The 19826-nt window shown below is 40.6% G+C and overlaps 1 protein-coding gene across 1 annotated transcript in view; it reads right to left on the reverse strand.

Annotated features, from left to right (window-relative positions):
• Nucleotides 1-4075: 4075 nt before the first annotated feature.
• LOC128687055 (organic cation transporter protein-like) overlaps nucleotides 4076-19826 on the reverse strand; it is a 227022-nt gene continuing 211271 nt past the window's right edge. The window contains exon 11 of the mRNA XM_070090122.1: nucleotides 4076-4163. Coding sequence (XP_069946223.1) covers nucleotides 4076-4163 — 88 coding nt within the window. The remainder of the gene's footprint in view (nucleotides 4164-19826) is intronic.

Raw genomic sequence — 19826 nt, forward strand, 5'->3', positions numbered from 1 at the left:
GAGAGAGTACAGGATGGGTGTTGGACTGCTCTGAGAGAGTGCAGGATGGGTGTAGGACTGCTCTGGGAGAGTACAGGATGATTGTAGGACTGCTCTGGGAGGGTGTATGATAGATGTAGGACTGCTCTGGGAGAGTGCAGGATGGGTGTAGAACTGCCCTGGGAGAGTGCAGGATGGGTTTAGGACTGTTCTGGGAGAGTTCAGGATGGGTGTAGGACTGCTCTGGGAGAGTACAGGATGGGTTTAGGACTGCTCAGGGACTGTACAGGAAGGGTGTAGGACTGCTTTGGGAGAGTGCAGGATGGGTGTAGGACTGCTCTGGAGAGTACTGGATGGGTGTATGATTGCTCTGGGAGAGTACAGGATGGGTGTAGGACTGCTCTTAGAGAGTGCAGGATGGGTGTAGGACTCCTCTGGGAGAGCACAGGCCTGGCGTAAGACTGCTCTGGGAGAGTGCAGGATGGGTGTAGGACTGCTCTGGGAGAGTGCAGGATGGGTGTAGGACTGCTCTGGGAGAGTGCAGGATGGGTGTAGGACTGCTCTGGGAGAGTTCAGGATGGGTGTAGGATTATTCTGGGAGAGTACATGATGGGTGTAGGACTGCTCTGGGACAGTAGATCATGGGTGTAGGACTGCTTTGGGAGAGTGCAGGATGGGTGTAGGACTGCTCTGGGAGAGTAAAGGATGGGTGTAGGACTGCTCTGGGAGAGTTCAGGATGGGTGTAAGACTGCTATGGGAGAGTGCAGGATGGGTGTAGGACTGCTCTGAGAGAGTACAGGATGTGTGTAGGACTGCTCTGGGAGAGTACAGGATGGGTGAAGGACTGCTTAGGAAGAGCACAGGATGGGTCTGGGACTACTCTGGGAGAGTACAGGATGGGTGTAGGAATGCTCTGGGAGAGTACAGGATAGGTGTAGGACTGCTCTGGGAGAACACAGCTTGGGTGTAGGACTGCTCTGGGAGAGTACAGGACGGGTGTATTACTGTTCTGGGAAAGCACAGGATGGGTGTAGGACTGCCCTGGGAGTCTACAGGATGTGTGTAGGACTGCTGTGAGAGAGGACTGGATGGGAGAAGGACTGCTCTGGGAGAGTACAGGATGGATGTAGGACTGCTCTGGGGGAGTGCAGGATGGGCGTAGGACTGCTCTGAGAGAGTACAGGATGGGTGTATGACTGCTCTGAGAGAGTACAGGATATGTGTACGACTGCTCTGAGAGAGAGCAGGATGGGTGTAGGACTGCTCTGAGAGAGCACAGGATGGGTGTAGAACTGCTCTGAGAGAGTACAGGATGGGTGAAGGACTGCTCTGAGAGAGTGCAGGATGGGTGTAGGACTGCTCTGGGAGAGTTCAGGATGGGTGCAGGACTGCTCTGGGAGAGTACAGGACGGGTGTAGGACTGCTCTGGGACAGTACAGGATGGGAGTAGGACTGCTTTGGGAGAGTGCAGGATGGGTGAAGGACTGCTCTGGGAGAGTACAGGATGGGTATAGGACTGCTCTGGGAGAGTACAGGATGGGTGTAAGACTGCAATTGGAGAGTGCAGGATGGGTGTAGGACTGATCTTGGAGAGTACAGGATGGGTGTAGGACTGCTCTGAGAGAGTACAGGATGGGTGTAGGACTGCTCTGAGAGAGTACAGGATGGGTGTTGGACTGCTCTGAGAGAGTGCAGGATGGGTGTAGGACTGCTCTGGGAGAGTACAGGATGTTTGTAGGACTGCCCTGGGAGGGTGCATGATAGATGTAGGACTGCTCTCGGAGAGTGCAGGATGGGTGTAGGACTGCCCTGGGAGAGTGCAGGATGGGTTTAGGATTGTTCTGGGAGAGTTCAGGATGGATGTAGGACTGCTCTGGGAGAGTAGAGGAAGGGTGTAGGACTGCTCAGGGACAGTACAAGATGGGTGTAGGACTGCTTTGGGAGAGTGCAGGATGGGTATAGGAGTGCTCTGGAAGAGTACAGGATGGGTGTATGAGTGCTCTGGGAGAGTACAGGATGGGTGTAAGACTGCTATGGGAGAGTGCAGGATATGTGTAGGACTGCTCTGGGATAGTACAGGATGGGTGAAGGACTGCTCTGAGAGAGTACAGGATGGGTGTAGGACTGCTCTGAAAGAGTACAGGATGGGTGTAGGACTGCTCTTAGAGAGTGCAGGATGGGTGTAGGACTCCTCTGGGAGAGCACAGGCCTGGCGTAAGACTGCTCTGGGAGAGTGCAGGACGGGTGGAGGACTGCTCTGGGAGAGTGCAGGATGGGTGTACGACTGCTCTGGGAGAGTGCAGGATGGGTGTAGGACTGCTCTAGGAGAGTTCAGGATGGGTGTATGATTATTCTGGGAGAGTACAGGATGGGTGTAGGACTGCTCTGGGACAGTAGAGGATGGGTGTAGGACTGCTTTGGGAGAGTGCAGGATGGGTGTAGGACTGCTCTGGGAGAGTACATTATGGGTGTAGGACTGCTCTGGGAGAGTACAGGATGGGTGTAAGACTGCTATTGGAGAGTGCAGGATGGGTGTAGGACTGCTCTGGGAGAGTACAGGATGTGTGTAGGACTGCTCTGGGAGAGTACAGGATGATTGTAGGACTGCTCTGGGAGGGTGCAGGATAGATGTAGGACTGCTCTGGGAGAGTGCGGAATGGGTGTAGGACTGCTCTGGGAGAGTGCAGGATAGGTGTAGGACTGCTCTGGGAGAGTTCAGGATGAGTGTAGGACTGTTGTGAGAGAGTACAGGATGGGTGTAGGTCTGCTCTGGAAGAGTAAAGGATGGGTGAAGGACTGCTCTGAGAGAGTACAGGATGGGTGTAGGACTGCTCTGGGAGATTACAGGAAGGGTGTAGGACTGCTCTGGGAGAGAACAGGATGGGTGTAGGACTGCTGTGAGAGAGTACAGGATGGGCGTAGGACTGCTCATGGAGAGTAAAGAATGGGTTTAGGACTGCTCTGGGAGAGTAGAGGATGGGTGTAGGACTTCTCTGGGAGAGTACAGGATGGGTGTAGAACTGCTCTTAGAGAGTACAGGATGGGTGTAGGTCTGCTCTGGAAGAGTAAAGGATGGGTGTAGGACTGCTCTGGGAGAGTACAGAATGTTTTTAGGACTACTCTGAGAGAGTACATTAAGGGCGTAGGACTGCTCTGGGATAGTTCAGGATTGGAACAGGTCTTCTCTGGGAGAGTACAGGATGGGTGTAGGACTGTTTTGGGAGACTTCAGGATGGGTGTAGGACTGCTCTTGGAGAGTACAGGATGGGTGTATGAGTGCTCTGTGAGAGTACAGGATGGGTGTAAGACTGCTATGGGAGAGTGCAGGATGGGTGAAGGACTGCTCTGAGAGAGTACAGGATGGGTGTAGGACTGCTCTGAGAGAGTACAGGATGGGTGTAATACTGCTCTGAGAGAGTGCAGGATGGGTGTAGGACTGCTCTGGGAGAGTACAGGATGGGTGTATGACTGCTCTTGGAGAGTACAGGATGGGTGTAGGACTGCTCTGAGAGAGTACAGGATGGGTGTAGGACTGCACTGGGAGAGTACAGGGACGGCCTTGTCTTCTGGTAGGTCCCTGATGTAGGCCCTTGCCGCTTGAGCTGCAGCTTCACTGCCTTGAGAGACCCCAAAGCCCAGTCGATATGGCTGGAGTAAACTGGCAGCTTCTAGGCGAATGTTTCTTACTGCTGCTTTGGCAACGAGACGGCGAAAAGTGTTATCAACTGTATATATATATATATATATATATATATATATATATATATATATATATATATATATATATATATATATAGATATATATATATATATATATATATATATATATATATATATATACACAGCTGTGAACAAAAAAACATTTTCTTTGTAAACTATTGTTATCTGACATGCTGCTAATTACAAACTATACTACAAGGTTTACAACAAGGTTTACTACCAGGCTTACTACGAGGTTTCCTACAAGATTTACTACAAGATTTACTCTTAGGTTTACTACAAGGTTTGTATTCAAACATCATCTGCAGCAACATCTGCTTCAAGTGTTGACGTCAGCAACATCTGCTTCAAGTGTTGACGTCAGCAACATCTGCTTCAAGTGTTGACGTCAGCAACATCTGCTTCAAGTGTTGACGTCTTCTTACGACTGGAACAACACCTGAAGTACCATATAGACTGATCACTGAAACAAAAATATATCAAAAGCTTAAGTTATTGTCAAGAACATTAAATTAATTTTATTATATTCATGGAAAAGCACTTGATACAAAAGGGTCAAACAGCGCCTAGGCAACTTTAGGTAATAAGGTTTGATCCAAGGAAAGAAGCTCATATTTCTAAAATTAACAACACTTCACTGGCATCACTTGAATATTTAAAAAATGAGTGAGTGCTGTTAAAATATGATTTAAAAGTTTTTTGAAAATTTGTAAGATATCAGACAAATGAGGCAGCAAACTGTATTAGTTAAATAGCCAAATATTTTGCCTAACTTTGTCTCCAAAATTTTCTTTAACAATTTGTTACCCAGATTTTAACAAAACTTTTAATTTGTCATCCAAATTTTTTCAGTCAGTGAAAAATCCTACTCAAACCGCTGAGCATTTTTCATGACTTAAAAAGGTCACGACCGTAAGTTTGTCAATTAAGTAAAAAATTAAGCAGCATTGACATGCTAAGGAATTGATCTGGTTTAATACTTGTACTAAGAATAATTAGGCGAGTATTTATTTCCATGAATTTAACAACATTGCTCAAATTTAGTTTATGCTGGAGATTGTAATATTTGATGAATAAGACATATGCAGTTTTGAGTTTCTTTATATATGAGACGTTTAAATAACCATAAGCCTTTTCAGTCCAACACTGGAGACAGTGGATGAAGTGGAGACGTAATGTTGAGGGGATCAGTCCCTTAGCCTTGATAGAAGGTGTTCAGTCTGTAGTGTTGTTACGTCTAAAACACATGCATGACTTATATAATGGTGCCAGAGAGTGCAGCATTTAAAAACACCATTAAAAATGAGTGGGACCCACTACTGTTAATATATCATAACCAAGAGTTGAACCAGTGGTTAGAAATACAGTTTTAGAAAATATTCTCAGTAACAAAATAAAATTTATATCCAGTGTCAGACATCAGTCATTATATTAATGACATCCAATACTGACAAGCTAATTAAGAAGATGCATTTGCAACACCTGCTTAACTTAACTGATCAGATGTTTTGTCAACCAGCAACTTTCTCTATCCATTACTGAGAATGTAAACTGGAAAAAGCGGGAATAGTTTTGATAAATCTAAAGCATCTGCATGAAGATGGGGACTTAAATAGTGGAACCAGAGGAAAGGTGAAGCAACAGAAGACGTCGTCAAAGGTGGGTGGAACCCACTAGTGGAAGTAGGTCATGTCTAAGATTTGGGCCAGAGGTTACGAACGGAGTTGTAGAAAATATTATGTTATAGAGGATGTCTTCTACAGCTCTACTGTTGATCTCCTGTCCAGATCTTTGCTAGAGGAATAATGTCCACCTGTAACGAAGACTTCAAATACTGAATCTCTCCTCTGGCTCAAATATGTGTACATTCTCAAACATCTGGTATAGATAAATGAAGGATCAGGAATTCAACATTTTCTACCATTGCTGAAGTAGGGAATACCAAAATATTTCCTCTCTATAACTTGCACTGTCTCTAGTAAACATTTTCAGTATAATCTTAAAAAGGATACTAAATGATGAAATGACGGAAATGATAATACCTAGGTGGGCCACTAGACTTAAATATATCAATTTGTCAGCATTAATGTAATGTCTTCTAAATCCATCTATCTACATCTATCTATCTACACACACACACATATATATATACACATATATATATATGTATATATATATATATATATATATATATATATATATATACATATATATATATATATATATATATATATATATATATATATATATATATATATATATCAGATCCCACAACAAAGAAGCACCTGACGTGCGACTCATGAGAAAGGGAACACTGCAGCAGGCCCGCCGGCCCAACTAGACAGGTCCTTCACACAACCCACCAACAAACTATTCTACCCAAGAAATAAGAATTTTAAAAATTATTATTTGTCCAATATATTAAATTCTTCCCAAATTCTATTAATTATAAATAGATCTAATTTATATAAACCAAAGGAAATATTCATAGACACATCCATCAGCATTCTGAGGGGAATTCTTTATCAAAAGTTTTTTTACTGTATCAAGATTTTTGAATACAACTTAATTATTAAAAGTCTTAAGAAGAGAAGGCATATCAAGCAAGTTTTCATGGTAAAGGAGAACCAACACATTTTTAGTTGAATAAGGCTGGTTGTCCAGCCTTATTCAACTAAAAATATGTTGATGGATGTGTCTATAAGATTCCTTGCAAAATTTGCGATGACGTTTATTACGGTCAAACTGGTAAAAATCTCGAACTAAGATTAAAACAACATAAATATAGCATTAGAACTGGACAAGATTCCAATGCTCTATTTATTCATGTGAGAGATTTTAACCATCCAATTGATTTTCAAAAAGTTTAGAAAGTAGTATCAAGCAAGTCCATGGTCGACAGGAATATAATTGAATCTTGTTTCATAAAATGCAGTTTTGACAATAATATGAATATTTCCTTTGGTTTATATAAATTAGATCCATTTATAATTAATAGAATTAATAGAATTAATAGAATTTAATAATACATTGGACAAATAATAATTTTTAAAATTCTTATTTCTTGGGTAGAATAGTTTGTTGGTGGGTTGTGTGAAGGACCTGTCTAGTTGGGCCGGTGGGCCTGCTGCAGTGTTCCCTTTCTTATGAGTCGTGCATCAGGTGTTTCTTTGTTGTGGGATCTGATAGTGAGGTGTGGTCTAGACCCTTTATATACCTTCCTTTGATGCTTTACTTTCATTGTTCCTTGATAATGTGAGTAGCCACGAAAGCGCTTGGAATTTCTCTATTCTTTCAGAGTGGTTGTTTTGCATATTCTGAAATCACCTGTTTACTGTGATCTTGTGACGTGTACTTAGCACAGTGGTGACGTGTACTTAGCTCTGTGAAGACCTGTTTGTGTGCTCTCTGTGAATCTGAACCAGGATGCCCTCTCTTGAGCAGCTTTACCAGCAGCTGAGAGAAGAACTCAGAGTTGCTAAACTGGAGATACGGCGATTAATGGAGGAGAACAAGAGGATTCGTAGTAATCCTCCTGTTGTGAGTCCCCAGGTTAAGAGGGGAGCTTGGTCAGTGGCCGGGCAACATGGAACCAAGCTGAAGATTAAGAAAACGGTTGGAGAGGCAGAAACAACGAGAAACCAGAAGACTGCCGTGGAAACTTCCAACTCATTCTCGGTGCTACCTGACGAATGTGAGTGTTCTACTGGGAATGCCACAACGAGCACCAAGGAAGCATTGGCAGACGTGAGTGAGACATCCCTAGAAACCCCAACGAAGACCATCGAGAACGCCATGACGAATTCTACAAGTGGTGTAATGCTACCTGGCGAATGTGAGTCGACTACTCGGAGCATCACTACGGACGACGCCAAGGAAGGTAAAAACATTGTTGTTGTTGGGGATAGCCAGATTAGGTACATGGATAGGGCATTCTGTTTAAAGGATAGGAGTAGGAGGCAGAGAGTGTGTTTTCCTGGGGCTGGGATGAAGGATATTGTTAGCCGTCTGGATGACATCATGAGAGGTAATGGGAGCAATCCTATTATCTGTCTCAGTGCTGGAGGCAACGATGTTGGCAGACGTAGGAGTGAGGACCTGATTAGCAGGTATAGGTCAGCAATAGAGATAATTAGGAAGAAGGGTGGGAAACCTGTCATATGTGGCATTTTGCCAAGGAGAGGAGTTGGAAATGAATGGTTGTCCAGAGCAATTGGTGTCAATTGCTGGCTGGACAAATACTGTAAGGAAAATGCGGTAACATTCATTGACAACTGGGACCTCTTCTATGGCAGAAATGACATGTATGCCAGGGATGGGGTTCACTTGTCTAGGTGTGGGGTGGGAGCACTGGCCAACGCAGTGGAGGGAGCTGTTAGGTCTTTAAACTAGGAATAGTTAGTGGTATGGGTTTTGGCGGGAAAACTGTGAAGTCGCAGGGTAGTAACATGAGTACTAGGAGAACTAGTAATAGGCAAAATGAGGAGGATATTGGAAAGCCAGTGGCACTAATTGACAATGACAGTAATAGGTTTAGTGGAATAACAGAAAGGAGCAGGAAGGGTAAAGAGATAGGAGGGTCATTAAATATTTATTACACAAATAGTCGCAGTGCTAAGAATAAGATGGACGAGTTGAGAGTAGTTGCTAGTGCAGTTAACATAGATGTATTTGCCATTACTGAGACGTGGTTTAATTCAAAAAGTCGGGACATGCCTGCAGAATGTCACATTCAGGGTTTTAAATTGTTCCAAGTAGATAGAAGTATCGGGAAGGGGGGTGGGGTGGCATTGTATGTCCGAGATCGCTTGAACTGTTGCATAAAAACGGGTATTAAGTCTGAAGTAACACATACAGAGTCTGTTTGGATAGAATTTTCAGAGGGGCATGAAAAACTAATTTTAGGTGTGTTATACCGTCCCCCAAATTTAGATAGGGACCAGGGGAGACTACTATGGGAGGAAATTGTTAGGGCCACAAGGCACGATAATGTAGTAATTCTAGGAGACTTTAACTTTAGTCATATTGATTGGAATTTCTTGACTGGGAATTTAGAATCATACGATTTCTTAGAAGTAGTTCAGGATTGTTTTTTGAAGCAGTTTGTGACAGAACCTACAAGGGGTAATAACCTGCTTGACTTAGTTCTGGCAAACAATGAATCCCTTGTTAATAATTTAGAAGTTTCAGAGGAACTGGGTGCTAGCGACCACAAATCAATTACATGTAGAATTGAATGGAAGTATAATAGTAGGGATAACTCAGTAACAGTCCCAGATTTTCGCTTAGCAGATTACGATGGGCTTAGAGAACACTTATCATCTGTTGACTGGGGTAACGAAGAGAGCTATCAATATGACAGTTTTCTGAACACAATACATGCTGCTCAAAGAACGTTTATCCCTTATAAGGAAATTAGATCAAATAGAAATGACCCAAAATGGATGAATAATAGGCTGAAATATCTACTAGGGCATAAGAAAGGAATTTATAGGCATATCAAAAGAGGCGAGGGTCATCTTATGAATCAGTATATTGACATTAAGAGGGACATTAAAAAGGGGATAAGAAAAGCTAAAAGGGACTATGAAATTAAAGTTGCTAGGGATTCTAAAACTAACCCAAAAAGTTTTTTCCAGGTCTATAGAACAAAAGTCAGAGATAAGATAGGTCCCCTTAAAAATAACTATGGGCATCTTACTGACAAAGAGAATGAAATGTGCTCGATTTTAAATAATTATTTTCTCTCGGTTTTTACACAGGAAGACACTAATAATATTCCGGTAATTAATTTTTATAGTGGATCAGAAGAAGATAAATTATGTAACATCACAGTCACTAGTGAAATGGTTGTGAAGCAGATAGACAGACTGAAGCAAAATAAGTCACCGGGTCCTGATGAGGTTTTTTCAAGGGTTCTAAAGGAATGCAAAATGGAAGTCTGTGAACCATTAACTAATATTTTTAATTTATCTCTTCAAACAGGTGCAGTGTCTGATATGTGGAAGATGGCTAATGTAATTCCTATTTTTAAAACAGGGGAAAAGTCGTTACCGTCAAATTACAGCCCAATAAGCCTGACCTCAATTGTAGGCAAATTACTAGAGTCAATTATAGCTGAGATTATAAGAAGCCATCTCGATAAGCATAGCTTGATTAATGATACTCAGCATGGATTCACAAGAGGCCGGTCTTGTCTAACTAATTTATTGACTTTCTTCAGTAAAGCTTTTGAGGCTGTTGACCACGATAAAGAATTTGATATTATTTACTTAGATTTTAGTAAGGCATTTGATAGAGTTCCGCACCAAAGACTGTTGAAGAAAGTAGCAGCTCATGGCATTGGGGGAAGGGTGCTCTCGTGGATCGAATCATGGCTCACAGACAGGAAGCAAAGAGTGTCCATAAATGGGGTTAAATCCGAGTGGGGATCAGTAACAAGTGGCGTTCCACAGGGATCAGTCTTGGGTCCGTTGTTGTTTATAATATATATCAATGATCTTGATGAAGGAATTACTAGTGATATGAGCAAATTCGCCGATGACACGAAGATAGGTAGGGTGATTGATTCAAGCGTGGATGTTGGGGAGCTTCAGGAGGATTTAGACAAGCTCTACTCTTGGTCGGAGGGGTGGCAGATGCAGTTCAATGTAGATAAATGCAAGGTTCTGAAGCTCGGGAGTGTCCATAACCCTAGCACTTATAAGTTAAATAATGTAGAACTTAACCATACAGATTGCGAAAAGGACTTGGGGGTTATGGTAAGCAGCAACCTTAAACCAAGACAGCAATGCCTAAGCGTACGTAATAAGGCAAATAGATTATTGGGATTTATATCAAGAAGTGTAAGCAACAGAAGTCCAGAGGTCATACTGCAGCTTTATGCATCATTAGTAAGGCCTCACCTAGATTATGCAGCTCAATTCTGGTCTCCATATTACAGAATGGACATAAATTCGTTAGAAAACATTCAGCGTAGGATGACTAAATTAATACATAGCATTAGAAATCTTCCTTATGAAGAAAGATTGAAGACTCTTAAGTTACATTCACTTGTTAGACGAAGAATGAGGGGAGACCTGATCGAAGTGTATAAGTGGAAGATAGGTATTAATAAAGGGGATATTAACAAGGTCTTGAGGATATCTCTCCAAGAGAGAACCCGCAGTAATGGATTTAAATTAGATAAGTTTAGATTTAGAAAGGACATAGGTAAGTATTGGTTTGGAAATAGGGTAGTAGATGAGTGGAACAGTCTACCTAGTTGGGTAGTTTCAAATTTAGGTTGGATAAATACATGAGTGGGATGGGTTGGATTTGAGTGGGACTTGCACATCAGAGCTTATTTCTTGGGTAGCATTGAAAATTGGGTAGGTCAAATGTTTGTTAGTGGGATGAATTGTAAAGGACCTGCCTAGTATGGGCCAACAGGCCTGCTGCAGTGTTCCTCCTTTCTTATGTTCTTATGTTCTTATATATATATATATATATATATATATATATATATATATATATATATATATATATATATATATATATATATATCATTATCAAGGAACTATGAAAGTAAAGCATCCAAGGAAGCTATATAAGGGGTCTGGCCAACACCTCACTATCAGATCCCACAACGGTTAAACATCTGACGCGCGCCGACCCAACTGGATAGGTCCTTTGCACAACTCACCCACAAACTATTCTACCCAAGAAAATTTAAAAATTATTATTTGTCCAGTGTATTATTAAATTCTTCCCAAATTCTATTAATTATAAATGGATCTAATTTATATAAACCAAAGGAAATATTCATATTATTGTCAAAAATGCTTTTTATGAAACAAGATTCAAATATATTTCTGTCGACCATGGACTTGCTTGATACTACTTTCTCAAATTTTTGAAAATCAATTGGATGGTTAAAATCTCTTACATGAATAAATAGAGCATTGGAATCTTGTCCAGTTCTAATGCTATATTTATGTTGTTTTAATCTTAGTTCGAGATTTTTACCAGTTTGACCCTAATAAACTTTATCGCAAATTTTACAAGGAATCTTATAGACACATCCATCAGCATTTTGGGGGGAATTCTTTATCAAAAGTTTTTTTACTGTATCAAGATTTTTTAATACAACTTTAATATTAAAAGTCTTAAGAAGAGAAGGCATATCAACCAAGTTTTCATGGTAAGGGAGAACCAACATATTTTTAGTTGAATAAAGCTGGTTGTCCCTTTTTGGATTGTAAAAAGTATTTCTAGCAACTTTAAAAGATTTATCAATTACATTTCTTGGGTATTTTAAATCATTACCTATTTCATAAATTTTTTGATATTTCCTCATCTATGAACTCATCTATGATGTTACTTCCTTGTTTACGAAAGTTCCTGTTGATGATTTATTAAGTTTCTTATCTGAAGAACTCGTTAACTATGATTTACCATTGCCAGTTCCTACTATCATTAAACTTATTAAACTTTGCATTGTTGATGCAAAATTTGTATTTAATGATAAGTTTTACACTCAGAAGTTTGGTATGGCAATGGGAAATCCTCTTTCACCTGTTTTTAGTAACCTATACATGGAATTTTTTGAAACAAGGTTGCTTAACACAATCCTCCCTAATAGAGCTAAATGGTTGAGATATGTTGATGATATTTTGTGTCTTATGCCCAAAAATGTAGATATACACCATTTCCTTGGCAAATTAAATAGCTTAGCCCAGTCTATAAGCTTTACTGTTGAGTTTGAAGAAAATAACTCGTTGCCTTTTCTAGATGTTTTAATTATTAAGGATAATAATGAATTCAAATTTAAAATTTACAGAAAACCTACAAATAACTGTTCCTATGTCCACTATTATTCCTCGCATCAAGATAGAGTCAAACTGTCTGTTTTTTCATCAATGTTTTTGAGAGCTTTACGAATTTGTAGTCCTGAGTTCATAAATGAGGAAATATCTAAAATTTATGAAATAGGTAATGATTTAAAATACCCAAGAAATGTAATTGATAAATCTTTTAAAGTTGCTAGAAATACTTTTTACAATCCAAAAAGGGACAACCAGCCTTATTCAACTAAAAATATGTTGGTTCTCCCTTACCATGAAAACTTGGTTCATATGCCTTCTCTTCTTAAGACTTTTAATATTAAAGTTGTATTTAAAATTTTTGATACAGTAAAAAAAACTTTTGATAAAGAATTCCCCCCAAAATGCTGATGGATGTGTCTATAAGATTCCTTGTAAAATTTGCGATAAAGTTTATTAGGGTCAAACTGGTAAAAATCTCGAACTAAGATTAAACAACATAAATATAGCATTAGAACTGGACAAGATTCCAATGCTCTATTTATTCATGTAAGAGATTTTAACCATCCAATTGATTTTCAAAAAGTTGAGAAAGTAGTATCAAGCAAGTCCATGATCGACAGGAATATAATTGAATCTTGTTTCATAAAAAGCAGTTTTGACAATAATATGAATATTTCCTTTGGTTTATATAAATTAGATCCATTTATAATTAATAGAATGTGGGAAGAATTTAATTAATAATACACTGGACAAATAATAATTTTTAAATTTTCTTGGGTAGAATAGTTTGTGGGTGAGTTGTGCAAAGGACCTATCCAGTTGGGTCGGCGCACGTCAGGTGTTTAACCGTTGTGGGATCTGATAGTGAGGTGTTGACCAGACCCCTTATATAGCTTCCTTGGATGCTTTACTTTCATAGTTCCTTGATAATGTGAGTAGTCACGAAAGCGCGTAGAATTTCTCTATTCTTTCAGCGTGGTTGTTTTGCATATATATATATATATATATATATATATATATATATATATATATATATATATATATATATATATATATATATATATATATATATATATATGACAGGGTGGATAGGGAGGCAATTTGGTAGATGTTGCAGGTGTATGGTATAGAAGGTAGGTTACTGAAAGCAGTGAAGAGTTTTTACGAGGATAGTGAGGCTCAGGTTAGAGCATGTAGGAAAGAGAGAGATTTTTCCCAGTAAAAGTAGGCCTTAGACAAGGATGCGTGATGTCACTTTGGTTGTTCAATATTTTTATAGATGGGGCCTTGGCAAGAGGTGTGGAGTTAAAAGATAAAGAATTTAACAAAAAGTGGGAGTTGTCACAGTTGCTCTTTGCTGATGACACTGTGCTTTTGGGAGATTCTAAAAAGAAGTTGCAGAGGTTGGTGGATGAATTTGGTAGGGTATGTAAAAGAAAAAAATAAAGGTGAATATAGGAAAGAATAAGGTGATGAGGATAACAAAAAGATTAGGTGACGAAAGATTGGATATCAGATTGGAGGTAGAGAGTATGGAGGAGGTGAATGTATTCAGATATTTATGAGTGGACGTGTCAGCAGATGGGTCTATGAAGGATGAGGTGAATAATAGAGCTGATGAGGGGAAAAGGGTGAGTGGTGCACTTAAGAGTCTTTGGAGACAAAGAACTTGTCCGTGGAAGAAAAGAGGGGAATGTATGAGAGTATAGTTATACCAACACTCTTTTATGAGTGTGAAACATGGGTGATGAATGTTGCAACGAGGAGAAGGCCGGAGGCAGTGGAGATGTCATGTCTGAGGGCATTTTGTGATGTGAATATAATGCAGAGAATTCGTAGTTTGGAAATTACAAGAAGGTGTGGGATTACCAAAACTATTATCCAGAGGGCTGGCGAGGGGTTGTTGAGGTGGTTCGGACATGTAGAGAGAATGAAACAAAACAGAATGACTTCGAGAGTGTATAAATTTGTAGTGGAGGGAAGGCGGGGTAGGGGTCGGCCTAGGAAGGGTTGGAGGGAAGGGGTAAAGGAGGTTTTGTGTGCGAGAGGCTTGGACTTCCAGCAAGCATGCGTGAGCGCATTTGGCAGGAGTGAATCGAGACAAATGGATTTTAATACATGACGTGCTGTTGGAGTGTGAGCAAAGTAACATTTATGAAAGGATTCAAGGAAACCGGCAGGCTGGACTTGAGTCCTGGAGATGGGAAGTACAGTGCCTGCACTCTGAAGGATGGGTGTTAAGCTATTTTTCTATAAGATTAACTGAATTTGTGAATTTTTTGGCAAAAATTTTTTCGTTCGCGCTGAGTACACGCAATTACCCCTTAACAGTTTAAAAACTGTAGTGTAAAGCACCCTTCTGGCAAGACAGTGATGGAGTAAATGATGCTGGAAGTTTTTCTTTTTCGGGCCACCCTGCCTTGGTGGGACTCGGCCGATGTATTAATAAATAAAAAAATAAAATATATATTTATATACATGTATGTCGTGCCGAATAGGTAAAACCAAGAACTCATTCAAAATTAAGTCCTTTCTAAAATTTTCTCATAAACGTTTAAAGATATATATTTTTCATTATGTTATGATGGAGAATCCTAGAGGGATCAGTTCTAAACTTGCACACGAAAATCACTCCCAACGAAAGCAAAAGACTCGAAGACTCGGCAGGAGATGCAACATTCCCTCAGTGAGAAGATGGGCGGCCTTGAGTACACTAAGAGACAACACAGCCCAAGGCTGCTCAAGCGCCTCCCAGCATGCATAAAAGGGATTGCAAATAGACCCCTGTCTGTCTTAAAGAAGGCGCCGAACAGGCATCTAAAGTCAGTACCTGATCAGCCGGGCTGTGGTTCATAAGTCAGTTTACGTGCACCCTCGTTAATCAGACCCTGATCCACTACGAGTCCTGGTCTCAGACCGGGACGCGGGGGCGTTGATCCCCGAAATGCTCTCCAGATAAGCTCCAGGAAGTGTAAAAATTTATAATTTTGTCAAAAGAACCTTAGAAATCTTACCTAAGCTTATTATAACAGTATAACAAGCGCAATTAAATATATCCTAATCCAACCAAATATTTTTTTGATACGTTTACAAGAAATAGTGAAGATAAAATACCAGAAAAAAGTAGCGAAGGCACCATTGTCAGCACAAGTGCTGAAGAAAAAATGAGACAGGAAAACGCTCACCAGTAGGGAACGCAGCCACGCAAAACCAAGGCAAGCAAAAACCAAGCCTATGCAAATTCTATGCATTAGGTATCTGCAGACATGGGATATCTGGAAAAACAGATGGGACATGCAACTTTGACCACCTCAGAAAATGACTTCCTTTCTGTAAACTTTTCCACCCTGAAATGTGTCAATCTTCAATTCAGGCATACCACCTAAAGGGGACAAGAAGATACAAAACATCTAGACCGTTGGGGAACCTGGGTAGCCACAACCACTCAAGAGAGAGGTTTTTTTAGCGCCAGGAAGAAAAGCAACCATGCAAGAAATGACAGAAATCGTTCACCAACTCCGATAATTTCTAGAATGGAATCACAGTCGATGGCCTTCACTCTAAAACAACAGACATTAGTGCCAGGAAAAAAAAAAAGACTCCCCATACCACTAATACCGCCAGTCTGACGACATTCATCTTTGCAAATATACAACGAACAGCAAAATAACTTCCATCCATGGTCTGCTTACAGAGTCTAAAGCAATGTTCGTAGTTTTCACAGAGACCCACATAAAAGTTCACTTTGACAATGAAATATGCATCCCGGGTTATAACCAATACAGATGCGACAGAGTGAATAGGCAAAAGGGATGAAGGTTGGCCAGTACTTCACAGAGTCGCAGATATGCTCGGAACTAATAAATGTCTAAAATGATGTTGTTGAAGTTTTGGCAGTAAAGATCCAGACCCTAAACCTGATCATTGTGGTTGTACACAAGCCTCCAGATGCAACGTCCCAACAATTCCAGGAACAGCTTTTGAAAATAGATCACTGTCTGGAAAATCTTCCAGCTCCTGCCCCTAACATCTTGCTCCTAGGAGATTTCAACCTAAGGCACCTAAAATGGACGAACATAGCAAATAATGTTGTAGCAGAGATAACACAAGGAGTCAACTCAGATAAAAACTGGCACACACACGAGCTTTTAAATCTCTGCACCAAATTCACCTTAAACCAGCAAATAATAGAGCCTACTAGATTCGAGAATGCACTGGACCTCATAAGTAAGTAAATAAGTAAGTTTATTCAGGTATACACAAATACAGCTACATAGATTATTATAAATAGCAGCATATGTGTAGAGAACCTAGGATAACCCAAAAAAGTTAGACAGAGTGACTTATTTCCATTGGGGTCCTTTCGGCCTACAATGATGATCTAATACGAAATATTTCCATATCAAAAACAATATACTACTCAGATCACAACATAATAGAGGTTCAGACATGTATGCGCGGGGCCCCAGACTGACAAAATGTGATCAGTCACGAGGGATCCTTCACCAAATTCAACTTGAATAACAAAAACATGAGGTGGGAAAAGTAAACCAAGTCCTAAATTATATAAACTTGGAAGATAGCCTAAGTAACACGGATCCAAACCATATCTAGAGGTAGGTATGCTCAAGGCATATTCTCTTAAGGAAAAGGAGGAGATGTAAACTATAAAGAGAAAGGCGCTCCCTATACAGGCGAAGGCAAAGAATAACAGAGCGGCTAAAACAGGTCAAAACATCTGCAATACGTAGGGAGACACTGGTCAGAGAAATAGCAAACATCGAACTAAAACTTAAGGAATTTTACAGGAGTCAAGAAACGCGGGAAGAACTAAAAGCCATAAATGAAATTGAAAGAAACTCAAAATATTTCTTTTCTTATGCCAAATCAAAATAGAGGACAACATCCAGTATTGGGCCCCTACTTAAACGGGATGGGTCCTACACAGATGACAGTAAGGAAATGAGTGAGCTACTCATGTCTCATTATGACTTGGTTTTTAGCGAGCCGCTAACCAGACTGAGAGTCGATGACCTAAATGAATTTTTTATGAGACAGAATTTGGTAGATTCGAACCTGTCTGATATTATCCTGACGCCAAAATGACTTCGAAAAGGGGATAAATGATATGCACTCTTCCCCAGACCCAGACTCATGGAACTCCGTGTTAATCAAGAACTGCATGAAGCCCCTATCATGTGCTTTTAACATCCTATGGAGAGGGAGCATGAACACAGGTGTCGTCCCACAAATGCTAAAAACAACGGACATAGCCCCACTCAACAAAGGGGGCACTACAGCAACAGCAAAGAACTACAGACCGATAGCACTAACATCCCATATCATAAAAATCTTTGAAAGGGTCCTAAGAAGCAAGATCACCACCCATCTAGATACCCATCAGTTACACAACCCAGGGCAACATGGGTTTAGAGCAGGTCGTTCCTGTCTGCTCCAACTACTGGACCACTATAACAAGGTCCTAGATGTTGTAGAAGACAAACAAAAGCAGATGAAATATACACAGACTTCGGAAAAGCTTTCGAAAAGTGTGACCATAGTGTAAAGCGCACAAAATGCGTGATAAAGGAATAACAGAAAGATTTGGTAGATGGATCTATAATTTCCTAACAAATAGAACACAAAGAGTAGTAGTAAACGGTAAAGTCTGAGGTGGCTGCGGTGAAAAGCTCTCTTCCACAAGGCACAATACTCGCTTCCATCCTGTTCCTCATCGTTATATCAAGCATACATTAACAAGGATGTAATCCACAGTATCATGTCTTCCTTTGCAAATGACAACCGAATTTGCATGACAGTGTCGTCCATTGAAGACACCGCAAGATTCCAGGTGAACATCAACCAGATCTTTAAATAGGTCGCAGAAAACAATGTGAAGTTCAATGATGAGAAGTTTCAATTACTCCAATATGCAAAATGTGAAGAAATTAAAACTGTATCGGAGTATAAAACAAATTCCAAAGACACAATAGAGCAAAAAACTATTGTAAAAGACCTGGCAGTGGTCATGTCAGAGGATCTCACCTTTAAGGATCACAACATTGTATCAATCGCATCTGCTGAAAAAAATTCATGATGGATAATGAGAACCTTCTAAACTAGGGATGCCAAGCCCATGATGACACTCTTCAGGTCATTTGTTCTATCTAGGCCGGAAAAGCAGGTAAAGCAACATGCGTTGCTTTACGCACCCCTATACCTCCCAGTCGCACAGGGAGGGTTACCTGATCCCATTGCTCATCCTCTAGTGACAGGTTCAGTGCCTTCTTAAAAGTTGATCTCAGGTGTGCGTCATATTCATCAAGTGTTGGGTTGTCAAAAGAGGGTGCACACCTCAGGAAGTAAGTGAGTCTTGGCATAGTAAGACACCTTGTGAGGAGATACAGAGCATCATGGGTATCAAGCTCGCTTATTCTCTCCTCCATTCTCATCAGGTCATTCAATTTGTCCCTGAGGACAGTGTCGATGGCCTGGTGACCTAGCGGTGCTCCCGAGAGAGTACTGTTGGACGGAGTGGTAGTTGAGACTTCTTGGAGGATTCTTCGCACAGCATTGATTATTTCCTGGTTCGCTGTGATGATTCCACACCAGGAGGGATTGAGGATGAGTCCCAGGTCTTCTCCCTGTGTTTTCACCAGTTGTAGGTCCCCCACGAGGGACTCTTCAGTACCTGCCAGAGTGCCGTCATCCAGGTACCAGATACTGAGCTCACTGCGAAGGCTGGAAGTTAGTTCTCTTACTGCAAAGCAGAAGAGAAGTGGAGCGAGTGGGTCACCCTGCTGAACACCCTCTGATGATTGAATTTCATGTTCTCCAAACAAAAGAATTGAGGGTTTGCTGTAGCCGGCTGAAATGAAGGGAAAAAGACTGGGGAACCGATCCCGAACAGCTGGCAAAACAGCATCTCTCTTCACTATATATATATGTATATATATATACGTATATATATATATATATATATATATGTATATATATATATATATATATATATATATATATATATGCTAGGAATTCGCGAGAGCAGGCGAAATATACACAAACACTGATCTCTGGCTGAAGGAGACTCGAACCTACGAACCCTAGGACAAGGTACGCAGTGCTTTACCAATCTACCCACACTGGACAATACCTTGGCGTGTAGCTTGCGCTACACGTTTGATCCAAGGCAGCCAGCTTTCAGGGAGAAGGCTTACAGCTTTTCATCTCATCCCCTGCATGCATCAGCCTTACTAGAGATTTGAACAATGCAAGGAATTCGCGAGAGCAGGCGAAATATACACAAACACTGATCTCTGGCT

Source organism: Cherax quadricarinatus, chromosome 30 (genome assembly GCF_038502225.1).
Source record: "Cherax quadricarinatus isolate ZL_2023a chromosome 30, ASM3850222v1, whole genome shotgun sequence".
Taxonomy (NCBI): domain Eukaryota; kingdom Metazoa; phylum Arthropoda; class Malacostraca; order Decapoda; family Parastacidae; genus Cherax; species Cherax quadricarinatus.